At 40.3% G+C, this 17,833-nt stretch overlaps 1 protein-coding gene across 2 annotated transcripts in view; it reads right to left on the bottom strand.

The window, feature by feature from the left end:
• Positions 1-17,833, bottom strand: part of BANK1 (B cell scaffold protein with ankyrin repeats 1) — a 242,187-nt gene that overhangs the window by 43,978 nt on the left and 180,376 nt on the right. Inside the window, exons 9-12 of one of the 2 annotated variants that reach the window (XM_072118549.1) lie at positions 15,553-15,756; positions 5,471-5,713; positions 3,220-3,468; positions 1,388-1,633 (exon numbers count right to left, since the gene is read on the bottom strand). In XM_072118549.1, the coding sequence (XP_071974650.1) occupies positions 1,388-1,633; positions 3,220-3,468; positions 5,471-5,713; positions 15,553-15,756 (942 nt within the window). The remainder of the gene's footprint in view (positions 1-1,387; positions 1,634-3,219; positions 3,469-5,470; positions 5,714-15,552; positions 15,757-17,833) is intronic. The other variant, XM_072118558.1, reaches the window with a different exon arrangement.

The following is a 17,833-nucleotide window of genomic DNA, read 5'->3' as shown; positions in this document are numbered from 1 at the left end:
TATTTAATTCCAGGAAAACTGTAGAGCATAAAATTACCTGGAATGGTTTCCATATCTGATTTTATACATGTTGACAACCCCAGATAATCAATGCAAAGTATAATTGCCTCGCTTATATTCAGTAAGCTAAAACCTAATATCTAAAAATATCTTTGAAATAGAATTAGAAAAAGTATTTGAAAATGAGGAACATTTAATATTGACTTTGAAACCTGATGTTTAGATAATCTGGTCTCTGGGACAAGTCAGCAGCAGAATTTACTAAATTGTAATAATTGATTTAAGGGGGGAGGTGATGGTCTTATTCCAAGAGATCACTCATATGTTGGATGGCTGTAGATAGATCTATTGTAGACCACTGGTAACTCTGGCTTGGATACATTAACGACTCAGCAAAGTGTGCTTTATACAGCTGATAAGAGTATCGGGGATAAGATCCCCAATGAGCATTCTTTTCATTACCTATTTTTCTTCCTGCCATATACCGTAAGTCTTGATTTTTATTTGATAAAATATTTTTATTAAAAGTTATAATTTGGGGATGCATACTGTTTATTAAAGGGGTTTTCCCACAAAAGAAAATTCTCATATCTCAATCCCCTAGTGATGTTAACACAATAAAGAGCATTTTAACCCCTTACTTTACAATTTTACTCTGTTTTAGCTCCTATCTCTCCCTCCGCTGTTCAGTGTAAAATCCCAGGGTGTGGGCGGGGACTCTCTAGGAGGAAACTGCATGACCCATCTAGTTCTGTGGGGTGACAGTGTGGTTAGATTATCAGGGTACAAGGTGTATATAGACGTTCATCTGGCTTCTGACATTGTACAGAGTGAACACACTGACACATAGAGCGAGAGATGAGACAGATCAGAGATGCATGAGATGATTACACAGAGGCTGATAGACACAGGCTGACAGACCATTGCACGGTTACACTGTGAGCTCTACTACTTCTTGTAGTTTGCAGCCTCTCTCTCTCCTCAGGATCTCAGTGTGAACTCCGTGCAGGGGACGGGGTTACAGACAGTAATCTCAGCTGTACAATCTCACACAAAAATCCAAGATGGCTGCCGACCCTAAGTGAGAAGTTACAGGGTCGTGTCTAGGGGAAACTGAAATTGTATACACCAGGACTGATAGAGACAGGTTGGACTTATATCTGTGAAATGCTGTATTTTTGTTAATCACAGTGGATAAGAGAATGTGTTATTTTGTTATGCTGAGTACATATAAGAAAATTGTCTTTGCGGGAATACACTTTTAATAGCATGTTAGTTTACGAGGATTAAAAAGAGCAATTATGCTTTTGGGTTTTGATAAGTTTAAATCAAACAAAAACATTTTTTACCATTTATTCAACAAAAAGATCTAATCTATGACTTTTACCTTGAGCAATGTATGATGAATCACTTCCCATTGTAGAATTTGATGTAGCCTCTGGAGGTGCTGGTTTGTGAGGAATAAAAGATGTTTGCCCCCTTTGTTTATTTTTAATACTGGTCTCAAATAATATGTACATGTCATCCTCTGTGGAAGCAACTACCAATGGCTCTTCATCATGTTCATGATCATTCCTTTCTCCTGAGTAGTCATCCAAATCACCACATGGCAGTTCATTGTCATCGGTTCTTTCTTTTAGAAGAGTAAAGGAAGTTATATTTTTATAGAAATGCATTCAGTTTTAGTAGGCATAAAATGAAACATTTGGGAAAATACATAATTGTTGCTGAAAATGTTATATAGTAGCGTAATGGTATATTGTAGTATGTATATATATATATATATATATATATATATATATATATATATATATATGTAGTTATAATAGTATATTGTAGATTTTTTTTAAAAAAAAACGAGAACGCCTAATTTTAATGCACATTATATAATGACATTCCCCTATTCCACAATACATGTAAACTACATTTGCAGTATCCTATGACTGCAAACAAATCTGAACATTGCAGAAAGGTAAGTCTATTTCATGTGGATCATTGGCCTGAGACCTATTTTTAATCTTATCTTGCTCCAGTAAGAAGAAGCATTGCCACCATAGACCAACTGTGGAAAATGCTAAGTACTAATGTTAATGTACATCAATAACTAATGCAAATAGACATACATATAAAATATTAACAGGGCTTTTGGGTTTCAACAACCCATTCCCAAATTGTGTGTTCTCAAGATAAAAACTGGTCCTAGAAGTCTACAAGCTAACAGTCCCTGAGACATGTTAAATACTGTATTAATTCCCATTTTCACTGCAGTATTGGTTTTCATTATAAACAATAATAATTGATGCCACACTGGTCTGTGTTTGACTCTCTATTCTAACTGTTAGAGTAAGTGCACATCAACATTCTTAGTCCATGGAAACTGTGCAGGAGTCCTTGACTCAAAGGGAAATGCAATGCAAAGAGCCCCTTCCTGCTGGCTGAGCAAGACAGCAGGGACAAAACTAGGAGAGACTTAGCCTCATCGCAGGCTGATGAATGGATATATTTATTTTCATACTCACAAGTGTGAGTTACAATCATGTACATTTATATGCTCATATACTGTATATACACCTTTTTACACTCTTACACACATTTATACACTCATGTGCACACATATAGAGCATATACACACATACAGTGCAATATACAGACATATAGCATACATACACACATACAGTATATATACACTATACACCATATACACATACATCATATACACAGAGCACGTAGACACACACACAATACATACATCAAATATATGTTATATTATGCATATAATGGTGCACATCCTCCATTCTTTAGTGTGTCTGGTTGAATGACGGGACCTCCTCACACTGAGGGCCCCAAAGCAGCTGCTATGGCTGCTACCCCTGTATTTATGCCCCTGCAGGACAGCACTTGTTGGCCGGCAGGCAGGGACTCCTTGCATCATATTGACTTTGATTCAAGGACTGCTCTCTACTATGCAGTCTGTGGAATCCAACCAGTACACTGTCCCTTTTCCATGGACCTAGAAACTGGCCATACCTAATGCTTGGTACTTTGGATTAACCTATGTAGGACAGGTTATACTTAAAACAAGTTACATCTATTTTGCTTTTACAAAGCTTTAGCATCTGAAACTATAAAATTCTTGAGCTGCACTGCAACTCTAATAAGCTTAGTAATACTTATGTAAAAGAACATGATGCATTTTTTAACAAAAGATATCAGCCTTACCTCCAGAGCCATAGGCTGTGCCACTAGCTATTGTTGGAGTTGATGAGTCCTCTAGAGAAGCCAGGTTGTGTGTAATAAAAGGTTTTTGTCCTATTTGTGTATCTTTAATGCTGTTCTCAAATATGATGTACAGATCGTCCTCAGTGGAAGCGATCAGAACAGGTTCTTCATCATGTTCATTCAGGGTTTGCTCCTCTGAGAATTCATCACATGCTTCTTGTGACATGTCTCGTTTGTTGACGTCGTCCTCTGTCACAATAAAGAATTCAGCTTATTTTTCCTCTTATTCTAACGTTCAAAGTTACATTGTGCCTTCTAACATTTCATGTTATTCAACAATACTTTTTTTTTTTCTATAAATAAGGTAAGTGAATGGTAGAAGATCACTGCTGAATCTCAGGACTCGCATTCCAATACATTCCATGTCAAAGGGCTAACCAAAGTTATTTGGCGATTTAGTGATCGTAAATATAGCACGTTCTGAATCTAATAACAAATGCATTTAATGAATTGCTAATGTTTCCTATTGCACTTGTTATTTTATCCATCCTGTTTGTTAGATATAAAATAAAGAGTGTGACCTGACAGTATCCTTACTTATTCAAGTTTTGAGCTGGATTTGTTTTTTGTTTGTTTTTTTTAAGCCATTTTCAAGCGAAAAAAAACCTAGGTGTGAGCATGAATTTAGAGAAAGAATATAGAACAGAAACTAATGATTTTTCTTTTTTTAATCCACTCTGGGCTTTAGCTTTAAAATCTTAAAGGGATTTTATATTTTATTAAATGTCTGATCATAGAGGAACAGTCCAGCAATCAACAGAATAGGGAACCTCTCAGGAGGTGATCTACCTAAAACTACATAGGACTTCTAGAAGTCTTTTAGAAATCAGTGAACTGAAGGGTAACATTCCTTGATTTCTATGAGATTTAAGGAAAGGGTTACACAATAACCAATTGCAGAAATTCTCATCTGCAAAGGAAGGTAGGACATAAGCTGCCCAGTTCTGCTGTTAACCGGGGGTCCCAGCAGTCAGTCCTCTCACAATCAGAGACCTGTTTAAATTCAATCCACTCTGTTACTACTGTTAATGGCTGAGGTTAGCTGCCATCTATTATGTGATTCTAATCCATGTATTTATCCTAGCGTGAGAATTCAGTTTCTTATTGTGTGAATCTGTGCTATAAGTGAGCATTCAAATACCTTTGATTTCGCTTTGCTAAAGTATATTGTAAAAAAAAGTGTTCCTCGTCAAATAATTTCAGGAGAAAAGATTGGTGGCACAATTGTTTCTTAAATAATATTTTCCAACATGTTTTCGATATGACTTTAAGCAGTTTAAGTCGATTTCTGTACAAAATTAAAATGTTACAAAATTAACCCAGGTCGTGTTCATATATTTTTTAGGAGTGTCTTTTTTGACAATAGCCCCAGTCACTATGCAGATTTTTGTTGCAACTTTTGAGTTGAGATTTCACTACTTTCCAATCTTCTGTTACTGTTTAAGGCCTTTTAATAAAGTTGAGCAGACCGAACCTCTGATTTTTAAAACAGATTTTTAACAGGTGGGCTCATCATTATTTATTAGCCATTTCATGGTATTTCAGGTGGAAATTAATGTATGTGTGTATGTACACATACCACATTTTGAATATTATATCTCTAATTTTGCACTCAACAGCAGTTTTACCCTTTTGTACTCTGAATCTCTTACGGATGGGGTAGACACTATGGAGACAATACTCACACATTAGAAAAAATAAATCTTGTACCCTATCTCTACAGCAACCTTAGCAGCAGCATGGAGGCTAACATACATAGCTATGAGTAGTTACCATGGTCATATATAACACTTATTAAAGGCAGCAGCATTTCTGTATTTATGCAGCCTTTTCTATCCAAAGCTGATTCTATCTACTGCTCCATTCTCTGTAGGGTTCTATGGGCAGCAGATTTAATCTGATCTCTCAGTGAACTGATTAGCAACAAATTATTCCCCAATATATACTTTTCTTTATTGTTTCATGGGAAATAAAACATTATTTACTGTTACTATGTAATGGAAATCTCTTATTGACTAAAAATAGTTTGTTTTAAATGTACATTGTATGCAAGACAGATATTCTGTGTCATAGAAATCCCTCAGAACATGTACTCAGAATATAGCATACTTATTTTGCTGAAATTGTTCCTTTAGCAATAAGATAAACAAAAAGGGAATCTTTACACTCCCTGAGCATAAATCGACATTACCGTAGAAGCAGCCTCGGTGCATTGATAGATCTTGTTCTGGAGGTAGACTTTCAGTCAAATCTTGATGGTATTCTCTGCCTGGCAAATCTTCAGTAATGTATTGAACAGGCAAAGGAGCATATATATTTTCATGAGGGCATTTGGAATTCTGATCACATTTTGTATGCTGCCAGTCACCCATGTCTTTAGAGCTGTGTTCACTGATAAACCTTTCTTCCTCTTTAACTGTTTTGTATGGCTTGTCTGAAAATTTGAATATATCATTTTAATAGACTTAACAAAAAATATTTAACCAATTGAATACCAGGTCATTTTGTGTGGTTTCAAAAAAAATAAAAAGTATTTTTAATCAGGCATATGTATATTTTTTAAGGGTTTGAATTGTTTTTATAATAATATTCAACTTTGAGTCATATTTCATTGATTGATGGGTTGCCTTAAAAGGAATGTCTTATGAAAATATTCGTTATATTTTAGTTAAATCTAGATATATAGATATTTTTATGTTTCAACATATTAAACAATGTCCATAGATATTCTATAAATAATCTAATAAGCACCCTATTCAATAGGGGAAATGTATTACTGTGTCAATCTTAAAAAAAAGTGAGAGACAGTAAAACTAGACAGTTCTCTGCTGCGCCGGATTAATCATTGTGTCTGATGCTGGATGATTATTACTCCAGTTTTCCAGGTGAACATGTATGCTCAGTCTTGCCTATTTCTATACACTACTTAGTATAACACAGGATTCCTGCTATCAAGCTAAAGAGTATTCTCTACTTCTTAGAGTAGATGCATAGAGGGTTTATCCAGCAAAGAAATATAGTTAAATCAAGCCCATGATCTTAAATATTTCTGGATTTATACTCATTTACAACAATCTGATAAGCCATATATTCTATGGTAAACTAAGTATGGTAAAATAGCATCAATTGATACTTCTGAATATATGACAATACCAGTGCTGAATGACGTTGATGAGCAATTTCTTAAAGTGGGAATAAGAAACTCAATGACAATTGCAAACTGGTTTTTCATGTCCACATTTAACCATGATTCCAAAACCATTTCAAATTAAAATGAAGTTCATGTATAAGTTGGATTTAGAAATTGCATTCAAGCCTCAAGCCTCTTGTATGCTACCTGCCCTACCTCCAGACTTACACTGGCCTGTACCTGCCCTTGTTATGTTCCATTGTCTCGGTGCACACTGGGCCAGCTGCTATACTTACAAGGACTACTATGAGGTAGCAACTTTGAGATCTCTTTACAATGAAGGTCTCAATAAAGAGATCACTGTAGAAGGGTGATATGGTGAAAACCGGAGAGGTCCAGAAATAATGCTCTTATTGGTGTCCCAAAGTGAGACCAGTAAGCTAGCACAGTGGATTCACAACTTGTTGCTTGTTACATATATTTATAGTTACACTGCTTTGTTTAGCATTCAGGAAGAAGCCATAATATGTCATGTCCCAGTCCTTGAGATAATGTAATCTCTAGAATTGGGCAGCTACGTAATTGTGGCTCAGGAGGCTATAATCAGACTGAAAGGCTTCAGGCACACAACTGTTCAACAAGGCCATAGCGCGCCTGAAGCCCATGGCCGGGTGGAGAATGGAGGACAGAAAATGCTCCTGTACCCTCTCCTCTCCATAGGATGCAAAGTGGCTTTGCTGCAAATAAGATTCAAAATGGGACTTGAATGAGTACCATAGACCTCTATGGGGCCAACAATAAGGTTGTGTGCTGTAGGGATCTTCCCGGGGGATGGTGTGTTAGGACACAGTTCACAGCAGACGTAGATGTATAAAAGATCAACTTGGCGTTTATTTTTAGCATAAACAGTCCAGCAAACATAAATACAGCAACACCGTGCTTTTAAAAGTTCAAACAAAAGACCTACCCGTCTGGGCGCTTACTAACAGGTTGTCTCACCTATCTAACACTCGTAAACACAGCGGCCGCATAGACAGGAAGATGCAGGCCTCCTCCAAACCCACATAGGCTGTTTCCTGGCTGAGAGCCCAGACCTGCAAGCTTTGGAAAGCTTTTACCTTCACAGGCTGATTAGGAGCAGAGCTCACCTGATCCAAAACCCGAACTGGATCGAGGGGAGGGAGTGGCAAGTCCCACTACCAAACCTACCTGCCACTCCATGTAAATCCAGGCCCGGCAAGATTAAACAACAACTCAGCAGCATAATACTGCTGAGCAACAGATCAATCCTGGACTTACCATCTCACACTACGTAGCAACCTAGGTGAGATGTACACCCCCTCGAGCACTTCTCCAGTGAGATGTCTACATATCCCCCCCCTCTTTTTCAGACCGGAGGGCTGAGCATTTTGTCCCCACAGACAATGTACCCTTGACAGTGCATCAGCATTCGCCTGTAATTTCCCTGGTCTGTGTTCCACAGTGAAATTGAAATTTTGTAGGGACAGAAACCATCTAGTCACCCTTGCATTTTTCTCCTTGTTTAGTTTCATCCATGTTAGGGGGGCATGGTCTGTCACTAACTTGAATTTCCTGCCTAGCAAGTAATACTTCAGGGATTCTAGGGCCCACTTCACTGCCAGACATTCACGCTCCACAATAGCATAATTCTTCTCGGCCGGGGTTAACTTCCTACTCAAGTACATCACCGGATGCTCCTCACCATTCACCACCTGTGAGAGAACTGCACCTAACCCTGTGTTAGAGGCATCTGTCTGGACCAGAAATTCTCGCCTGAAATCGGGGGTAACTAGCACAGGTTGTTGGCACAGAGAAGACTTAAGGCTTTGGAAAGCCTTCTCGGCCTCTGGAGTCCACGTCACCATTGCTGACTTTCCGCCCTTTGTCAAGTCAGTTAGCGGGGCTGCAATTGAGGCAAAGTTCGGCACAAACCTACGGTAATAGCCCGTAATACCCAGGAAAGCTCTGACCTGTTTCTTTGACAGGGGTCTAGGCCAATTCTGTATTGCCTCAATTTTATTTAACTGTGGCTTAATCAAACCCCTCCCAATAATGTAACCCAGGTACTTGGCCTCTTCTAGGGCTAGTGCACACTTCTCGGCATTTATGGTCAACCCTGCATCACTTATGGCATTCAACACAACCTGTACCTTACAGAGGTGACTTTCCCAATCGGGACTAAAAATGACCACATCATCGAGGTAGGCAGCTGAATAATCACGATGTGGTCGCAGAATCAAGTCCATCAACCTCTGAAAAGTCGCAGGTGCTCCATGTAACCCGAATGGCATCACTACATACTGGAACAACCCCTCAGGGGTGGAGAATGCAGTTTTCTCTTTAGCCTCATCAGTAAGAGGAATCTGCCAGTAGCCCTTTGTGAGATCGAGGGTGGTTATGTACCTGGCATTACCCATCTTTTCAATCAGCTCATCTACCCTGGGCATAGGATAAGCATCGAACTTGGAGATCTCATTCAACCTTCTGAAATCGTTACAGAACCTCCAAGTTCCATTGGGCTTTGGGATTAGCACAATCGGACTGGACCATTCACTCTGTGAAACTTCAATCACTCCTAGGTCAAGCATACGTTTCACCTCAGCAGACACTGCCTCTCTGCGTGCTTCTGGTATCCTATAGGGCTTGAGGTTTACTCTGCTTCTAGGCCCAGTTTCAATGTGATGACGGATGAGGTGTGTACGCCCTGGAAGGTCAGAAAACTTGTCTTTGTTTTTCTGCAAAAACTCCTTAGCCTCCTGTTTCTGTGACCCTGATAGGGTATCACCAACCTTGACCGAAGGGATTGGTTGTGACAAATTATTACCAGGATTTGTTGCCACCAAGGATTCCCTGTCTTTCCAGGATTTGATCAAGTTTATGTGATAAACTTGGAAAGGCTTCCTTCTACCTGGTTGGTGCACCTTATAGTTTACCTCACTGACCTTTTCAACAATTTCATAGGGACCTTGCCACTTCGCTAGGAATTTACTCTCTATAGTGGGAACTAGTATGAGAACCCTGTCACCTGGGTTAAATGTCCTGATTCTCGCAGAACGGTTGTAAATTCTACTTTGGCTCTCTTGCGCCCTCTGGAGGTGTTCCCTTACTAGGGGCATTACAGTGGCTATACGGTCCTGCATTTGTGCTACATGCTCGATAACACTTTTGTATGGGGTGGACTCACTCTCCCATGTCTCCTTTGCAATATCTAATAGACCCCTAGGGTGACGACCATAGACCAACTCAAAGGGAGAGAACCCTGTGGACGCTTGGGGAACTTCCCTCACAGCAAACATCAGGTAAGGTAACAAGTGATCCCAATCACGACCATCTTTTTCTACCACTTTCTTCAACATATGTTTGAGGGTTTTATTAAACCTCTCCACCAATCCGTCTGTCTGGGGGTGATATACAGAGGTGCGTATAGGTGTGATTTTAAATAGCTTACATAGCTCCTTCATCACCTTAGACATAAAGGGCGTACCTTGGTCAGTCAGGATTTCTTTGGGGATCCCAGTCCTAGAGAACATATAAAACAGCTCCCGGGCAATTGTTTTAGATGCAGTGTTTCTTAAGGGCACAGCCTCAGGATAGCGGGTCGCATAGTCTAAGACAACCAAAATGTACTGGTGTCCTCTAGCCGATTTTACAATGGGACCCACTAAATCCATGGCAATACGCTCAAAAGGCACCTCTATAATGGGGAGCGACACCAAAGGACTACGAAAATGTGACACTGGGGCGCTAAGCTGACATGTGGGGCATGACTCGCAGTATTTTTTAATGTCATCATAAATTGCAGGCCAATAAAACCTCTGGAGGACTCTCTCCCGCGTTTTTTCAGTCCCCAAGTGTCCCCCAAGAACATGGTTATGTGCCATGTCAAGCACCTGACGCCGGTACGGCTTAGGGACCAGAAGCTGTTCCACAATTTCATCATTAATTTTAGTGACTCTATAGAAGAAATCATTAGTCACGGAAAAATGTGGAAATTTATTCTCAGCATCTGGTTCCTGAGGTACCCCATTCAAAACAGTAACCTGCTCTCTCGCATTTTTAAGAGTGGGGTCCTGCAACTGTGCAGTCCCAAAATTAACCCTAGACACCTCTAAGTCTGGTATATTTTGCTCAGTGGGAGGAGCTTCCTCCTCCTCTCCAGCCAGGACCTGTAAAGGAAAAGCATCACTTTCATCCTGCACAGTTTTATCATTTACAGTGGGTAATGCAACAACCTTAGGGGTATTCTCACTCCTTTCGGGGGTTTTTCTTTTTCCCCATAAAGCCCAGAACAACGGAAAATCTCGTCCCAATATTACATTATGCATGAGGTTTTTAACCACACCCACTTCATACTGTACGGAGCCTAGTTCAGTCCCGACTTTAGCCAGCACTATAGGGTAAACTTTTGTATCACCATGTATGCAAACCACACTCATGTGTTTTTTTGACCCAAAGTCCCCAGCCACCAGGCTGGCATGCACCAAGGTTACAAGGCTTCCTGAGTCCAGCAACGCCTTAACAGGGAAGTCATTAATGGTAATGTTGCAGACTTGCGGTTCAGTCTCTAGTCCAGGAACTGCAACACAAGATGGTTCCGCAAATAGCGACTGACGCCGGCTAGCGTCACACTCCATTGGCTCAGAGGTAAGGGGGCAATGGGCAGACACGTGTCCCACCTCATGGCATCTCCAGCACTTGATAGGGCCTGGTCTCCCTGGCAGGGAGTCCTTTTTAGGGCCACTTGGCCACCCGGGACCATCGCCAGTCTTTTGCCCCTGAGATACCTCTTGAGCCCTTTTCCCTCGATCAGCACCCCTCCACACTCCCCCAATCGATGGAAGTCTCTTACCAGGTGACGGCACAGACCTGGCACTCCGGGGAGGTGAAGAAGCTGCAGGAACATCACGGAGGTAGTCCTCAGTCGCTTGGAACCTCTCCACAAGGTTGACAAGTTCGTCTGCATTCTTAGGATCACCTTGTCCCACCCAGCGTTGCAGGTCAGCAGGCAGTGCTCGGAGGTAGCGATCCATCACGACCCTCTCTAGGATCTGTGCAGGAGTAGAGGTGTCTGGCTCCAACCACTTTCTTGCCAAATGGATCAGGTCATACATCTGGGACCTCGCAGATTTGTCCAGACTGTAGTTCCAGTTGCGTACCCTCCGGGCACGGACAGCAGCGGTAACTCCTAGTCGGGCAAGTATCTCTGCTTTTAGCCGAGTATAGTCCTTGACCTCCTGCTCACTGAGGTCATAGTAGGCCTTTTGAGGTTCACCTGTTAAATAGGGCGCAATGACCTCTGCCCACTCAGCAGCTGGTAGCTTCTCTCGCTCAGCCACACGCTCAAAGACAGTTAGGTAGGCCTCAACATCGTCCTCAGCAGTCATCTTTTGCAGCGCTCGCTGCACAGCCCGTCTCACATAAAAAGTCTCTGGAGCGGCTGCCACCGCTGGCTGTGGATTAGCCTCTGCAGACGCCTCTTGCTTAGCTATCAGGAGCTCGATGAGTTTTTGTTGTTGAGCCATTGCTTGTTCATGGCGCAGGTTAGCCGCTGTCTGAGCCTGCTGCTGTTGCAAATTCACTTGCATAAACTGCTTCCACATCTCCTCCATGGCGCTTGTCTGTTTTTGGAGTGAAGTAGCAGTCTTCACCCAGGACATAAGCAGCTGTAGCCAAGTTGATACACACCGTTGCCCCTAGCAACCGTTTTTGCCCGCTCCGCAGCACCAATTGTAGGGATCTTCCCGGGGGATGGTGTGTTAGGACACAGTTCACAGCAGACGTAGATGTATAAAAGATCAACTTGGCGTTTATTTTTAGCATAAACAGTCCAGCAAACATATATACAGCAACACCGTGCTTTTAAAAGTTCAAACAAAAGACCTACCCGTCTGGGCGCTTACTAACAGGTTGTCTCACCTATCTAACACTCGTAAACACAGCGGCCGCATAGACAGGAAGATGCAGGCCTCCTCCAAACCCACATAGGCTGTTTCCTGGCTGAGAGCCCAGACCTGCAAGCTTTGGAAAGCTTTTACCTTCACAGGCTGATTAGGAGCAGAGCTCACCTGATCCAAAACCCGAACTGGATCGAGGGGAGGGAGTGGCAAGTCCCACTACCAAACCTACCTGCCACTCCATGTAAATCCAGGCCCGGCAAGATTAAACAACAACTCAGCAGCATAATACTGCTGAGCAACAGATCAATCCTGGACTTACCATCTCACACTACGTAGCAACCTAGGTGAGATGTACACCCCCTCGAGCACTTCTCCAGTGAGATGTCTACAGTGCATGGAGTCTAAATTGGGATTCTATAAAAGCCACATCTACATGATGTAATGTAGAACTGCACCCAAAGTCTTAATGAACTTATTGGAACACAAGTGTTTAAAATATGTGACCCTTTTGGGGGGGGGGGGTACTGGAAAATTTGCAATTTTTTTCGCTCGCCCAGTAAAGCTCTCCACAAACTCATTTTACAGTGTAGTGCTTGATTTATGGTTGCAATCCAGACATTTTGAAAAGTCCCTTGGTGTAGGGAAAAGATAAGAAGGCGGTAACTCAAAAATTTGCAACTTTTATTTCAAAAATCAAAACTCAGATACCAGATTTATCATCCTCTGAAATAAATGAGGCACACCTCCCTCCCCCTACAAAATACAGGAGCAAATTTCCAGATTTTACAGATAAAATGTGTGCCATTCTCAAACCTATAATGCATGTAAAAAATTGTAAAAGTCCTTATTGATATATTCTACTATATTTTCCTATTTATTACTATAATTTCAGTCTACTGCTTCTATGTAGACAAGTGTGGGAGATTCATCAGGAGGGTCTGCGGTAAAACTGTTCTAGTTGCCGATGGAAACCAATCAGAGCTCAACTTTAATTTTATAAATGGCCGTGAGAAAATGAAATCTAAGGTCTGATTGGTTGCCATGGGCAACTAGAGCAGTTCAGCTCTGACACTTCTGATAAATCTCCCCACAGTACTTATTTCCATTATTAAAAACATTTTGATTCATTGCACCTATACAAATTTCTTCTTAATAATAGTTCTCATAAATCTTTGAATATTTTGTCCATTTATTTTTAATAGGATATAAGGAATATTTGCTTGTACTTTTTACTGGACTAATGAGATGATTATTGGGCCTTGGCATTCAGCTCTTAATCTCAAAATTAGAGAGGTGTTCCTGACGATGCTTTGCTAAGTAAATGATCTATATGCTTGACCTGCAGAAAATCATCGACAATACTTGTGTGGGTGTGAAATAAGAAAGAATGATTGCCATTAGAACGTCAAGGAAATCCTGAAATGAGTTGAAACACCAAGGCTGTGATGAACCATATTGATCCCATATTATCTTGTCTACAGACAACATTCAAATAAATTGGATTTCCAGCCTAGGTAATTAAGTTTTAAGCTTTTGTCAGAAAAGTCAAATCAAGTAAGTTGACGTGAGAACCAATAAATCTTCAAGGTTTTAAAATAACGCAAGATAAAAACAACGTTGACTAAAGATTTGTGGATCCTATGCATTGCTAAAAAGTCAGTCTTATTTGGGGTAAATCTCAAAGTCTGATTGCAAGCAGAAAATGACGCTTAATGATCTATTATCAATATTTTTAATTATACACTCTACATAGTCAATATTGCTGTGACATAAATGTGTTTGGCTTAGATTAGACAAAAACAATATAGAAGGATATATCAAAATGATTACATCTGACGCGATCAATGTTTTACATAAAATACTTTCTCAGCTTCTTTGGGGAAGGCATTTCATTTTACTGGCAGCCGTGATCTTGTGCTATAATACATAGCAATTGTAATTGAGGTTATAATAAGTGTTTGATTACTGAAGGTCAAACTGCTGCAAGATATATCCTTCCCTGAAGTCCTACAGAGGTGATTGAAGCACTGGTCAGGCATCCGGACCAAAGCTTCATTCACATGGGGTTCAAACCTTTAAGTCAGTGTTAGACAAAACTGCTTCCAAAAACTCACTTATTTATAGCAAAGTGCCAACACAGAAATGTAAGTAGTAACTTATTATGCCTTTCTATATCTCAGCTTTCAACAGTATTGGAATCCTGAGTACACAAATACCAATGAAAGAGGAAGTGGAAATTGAGATCAACATTATAGCTTTCCTCTGTTTCCTCCAACAGAAAGAATCACAGGATCAGACCAGGAGCTCCAAAGATAATCTGACCCTGTCTGCACCTGCACCTTCTCACTTTTCCTACAGACTTAGAAATCCCAGTATAGGTCATTTTAAGAAAGTACTGCGGCACATAAGAGCGTGGCACATCCTGGGCAGCATGAAACTGCTGGCTGATGCTTTGAGTCCTGTCTGAGGAGTGCTAGGGCAAAGGCACATGGCCGGGTGGAGAATGGAGGACAGAAAATGCTCCTGTACCCTCTCCTCTCCATAGGATGCAAAGTGGCTTTGCTGCAAATAAGATTCAAAATGGGACTTGAGTGAGTACCATAGACCTCCATGGGGGCCAACAATAAGGTTGTGTGCATGGAGTCTAAATTGGGATTCTATAAAAGCCACATCTACATGATGTAATGTAGAACTGCACTTTATGGACATTGCATGACTCTAACTGCTTATTTCATCTGTATATTAATACTATTTATCTGTGTAAAGTATGAAACATGATGTAATAATGTATGACCACTGTATGCCATGCTTATTTAGCCACTGTCTGGATGTCTGGACATCAAACCAAAAATATAGAAAATTTAATTTATGGCTGTATTTTTAAAAATGGTGAAAAGGTCACACAATTTTCAAAATGTTATTAATATCATACTGAATAAAGGTTATATGTCTTTTAGAACACACAATTAAAACCAAAAATATAAACCTGTATAAATATATACAAATATAAAGCCTGTAAAATTGTGCATTTTTTTTCAATTTGACCAAATTCACACAGATTTGATTGCACTTTGTTATTGGATCCCATGCACCTGTGACGCATCACATGACCATTGACCGGTGTTTATCTACAGGAATTACACAATGACAAAAAAATGTAGGCAGCCCATAGTGATCTTATGTATCTAGAACTTGCTAGACAGTTATGTGACATTTGTTCCATACCTTTCAAATAAGGGTTAGCAGTTTTGAAGTGACCTGAGGGATTTTCAGCAGGGATCAAAAGGCAATAATCATCTGTTATGTCCAGTATCTTCTCTGAAACACTGTACTCTACGTGGTTTTCCTCATGCTCCTCTAGATTTTCTTCTACAACATAAACCTGTGCATCCTTTTCAGTTTCATTAAGTGGGTCCACTGTTTCATGATCTTTAAAACATACAGAGCAAACAGAAATTGACAGGTAAGGGCTTGTAAATATTGCTAGTAAAACTGTATAGAAATGAATGCTATAAAAACGACTCTGCATCTTATATTCAAAGAAAAATATTTTGAAAATGATCATATAACATCTATAAAATTTATGGTAGTACATAAAAATATTTCCATATTTTCTTTTTTTTTATATACCTGCCTTAAACATAACTTGTTAATTTTGTTGATATTAGTGAGTAAATTAAACATTGAAATCATTCTGTACAGTTAAAGCTATAAGTATAGTCAGTCCCCTATTAACAATATAGGTTCTGTAAGTTTTTCTTAAAAGAGGTTGTCCACTTAATAATTGCCAATAATTGATATGGTTTGTGTAAGCAAGTTATGCAATCCTTCAATATACTTTCTGTATAAATTCCTTAAGATTTTCTAGATCTCTGCTTGCTGTTATTCTATAAAAAGCTACTTCTATCTACTTCCAGTAGATAGAAATCTGTCCATGGTGAAATATACTGGAAAAGTGTATATCATTGTTTCTGCGATCTCTCTTGTCCGTGCCCCATGTAAACAAAGCCACGCTGCGTTCAGCTTCCGGCCGGCGGAGGTGGCCGCCCCACCCACCCGTCTCTATTTCCAGCTTTTATCATGCGGGACATGTGGGCATGACCGTCCACCTCAGCCAGCCGGAAGCTGTACAGAGCCCGCTTCCGTGCCCCTGTTTGTTTACATGGGGCACAGGCTGGAGAGATCGCCACGCTGGGCGCTGAGAGGGACCGCGTAAGTAGGTAAGTAGGAAAGTAGGAACGTTTTTTTAAACCACTTCATCCTGGCCACGCAAGGGTTTTTTATAAACCATAAAGTTTCATTGCATAGTTGAACATTGCAGCTCAGGTTTAGCCCCTTCACACCAAAGCCACTTTTCACCTTCCTGACAAGGCTCATTTTTTCAAATCTGCCTTGTGTCACTATAAGTGGTTATAATTTTGGAACTCTCTGCACATATCCAAGTGATTTTAAAATTGTTTAGTTAGTTGAAAAATGTTTGGTATGTTTTGCGTTTATTTATGAAAAAAATGGATATTTGGTGAAAAGTTGGAAAAATTCTCGATTTTTGAAATTCAAAATATTCTACTTTTTCCATACATATCCATAACAGCAAAAAGCTTTATAACTAACATTAACCGAATGTTTTCTTTATGTGGACATGGTTTCTTTTACATCCTCTCATTTTTGTAAGATGTTATGGGGCCTTGAACTTTAAAGGAAACCTACCACTTAAAAGTGGTAGTTTTTCACACAGATACATGGCACCAGTTCAGGGTGAGCTGGTGCCGGAACATATTTTCATTAGCAGAATAAAGCCAGTATAAAATATTTAAATGTTAATATAACTTATATCTCGGCGCACTGCACTAGGGCACGGCGCACCAAGCGCGCGCCGGTTTCTGAAGTGCTGGAGAGCCGGTGACGTCACAAGCTCTCTGGCACACCTGCACCTGCGCAACTTCGCATGGGGAAACAGGCCGTGCTAAATTGCATTGTGCCCTAGTGCGGTGCGCCGAGATATAAGTTGTATTAACATTTAAATCTTTTAGACTGGCTTTATTCTGCTAATGAAAATATGTTCCGGCACCAGCTCACCCTGAGCTGGTGCCATGTATCTGTGTGAAAAACTACCACTTTTAACTGGTAGGTTTCCTATAAGTGCGATTTTTCACATTTTCATAAAAACTTAAAATCATGTTATTGAGGGACCTGTTCGGATTTCAAGTCACATTAAGTAATAAATAATAAGTAATAAATTACCCAATTATAAAAACTACACCCCTTAACATATGTAAAACAACTTTCAAGAAGTTTGTTAACCCTTTACAGAGCATAAAACAAAATAGTTTTTGGCTAAATGCGCATGCTCAGTGTGTTACAGCCGGGTCCTGCTAGGAGGCAGGACCCAGCTCCTGGCCAGCATTGGGCAGCCCCTGGGCACTGGCAGACCCAAGGGCTTCCAACAAAACCCCCTGGTAAACGCCAGTGGGAGGTCCGATCTAGTACAGAACACCCTTACACGCCG

This window comes from Engystomops pustulosus, chromosome 1 (genome assembly GCF_040894005.1).
Source record: "Engystomops pustulosus chromosome 1, aEngPut4.maternal, whole genome shotgun sequence".
Classification (NCBI taxonomy): domain Eukaryota; kingdom Metazoa; phylum Chordata; class Amphibia; order Anura; family Leptodactylidae; genus Engystomops; species Engystomops pustulosus.
The sequence above is the reverse complement of the archived record's forward strand: the minus strand, read 5'-3'. Positions and strand labels throughout refer to the sequence as shown.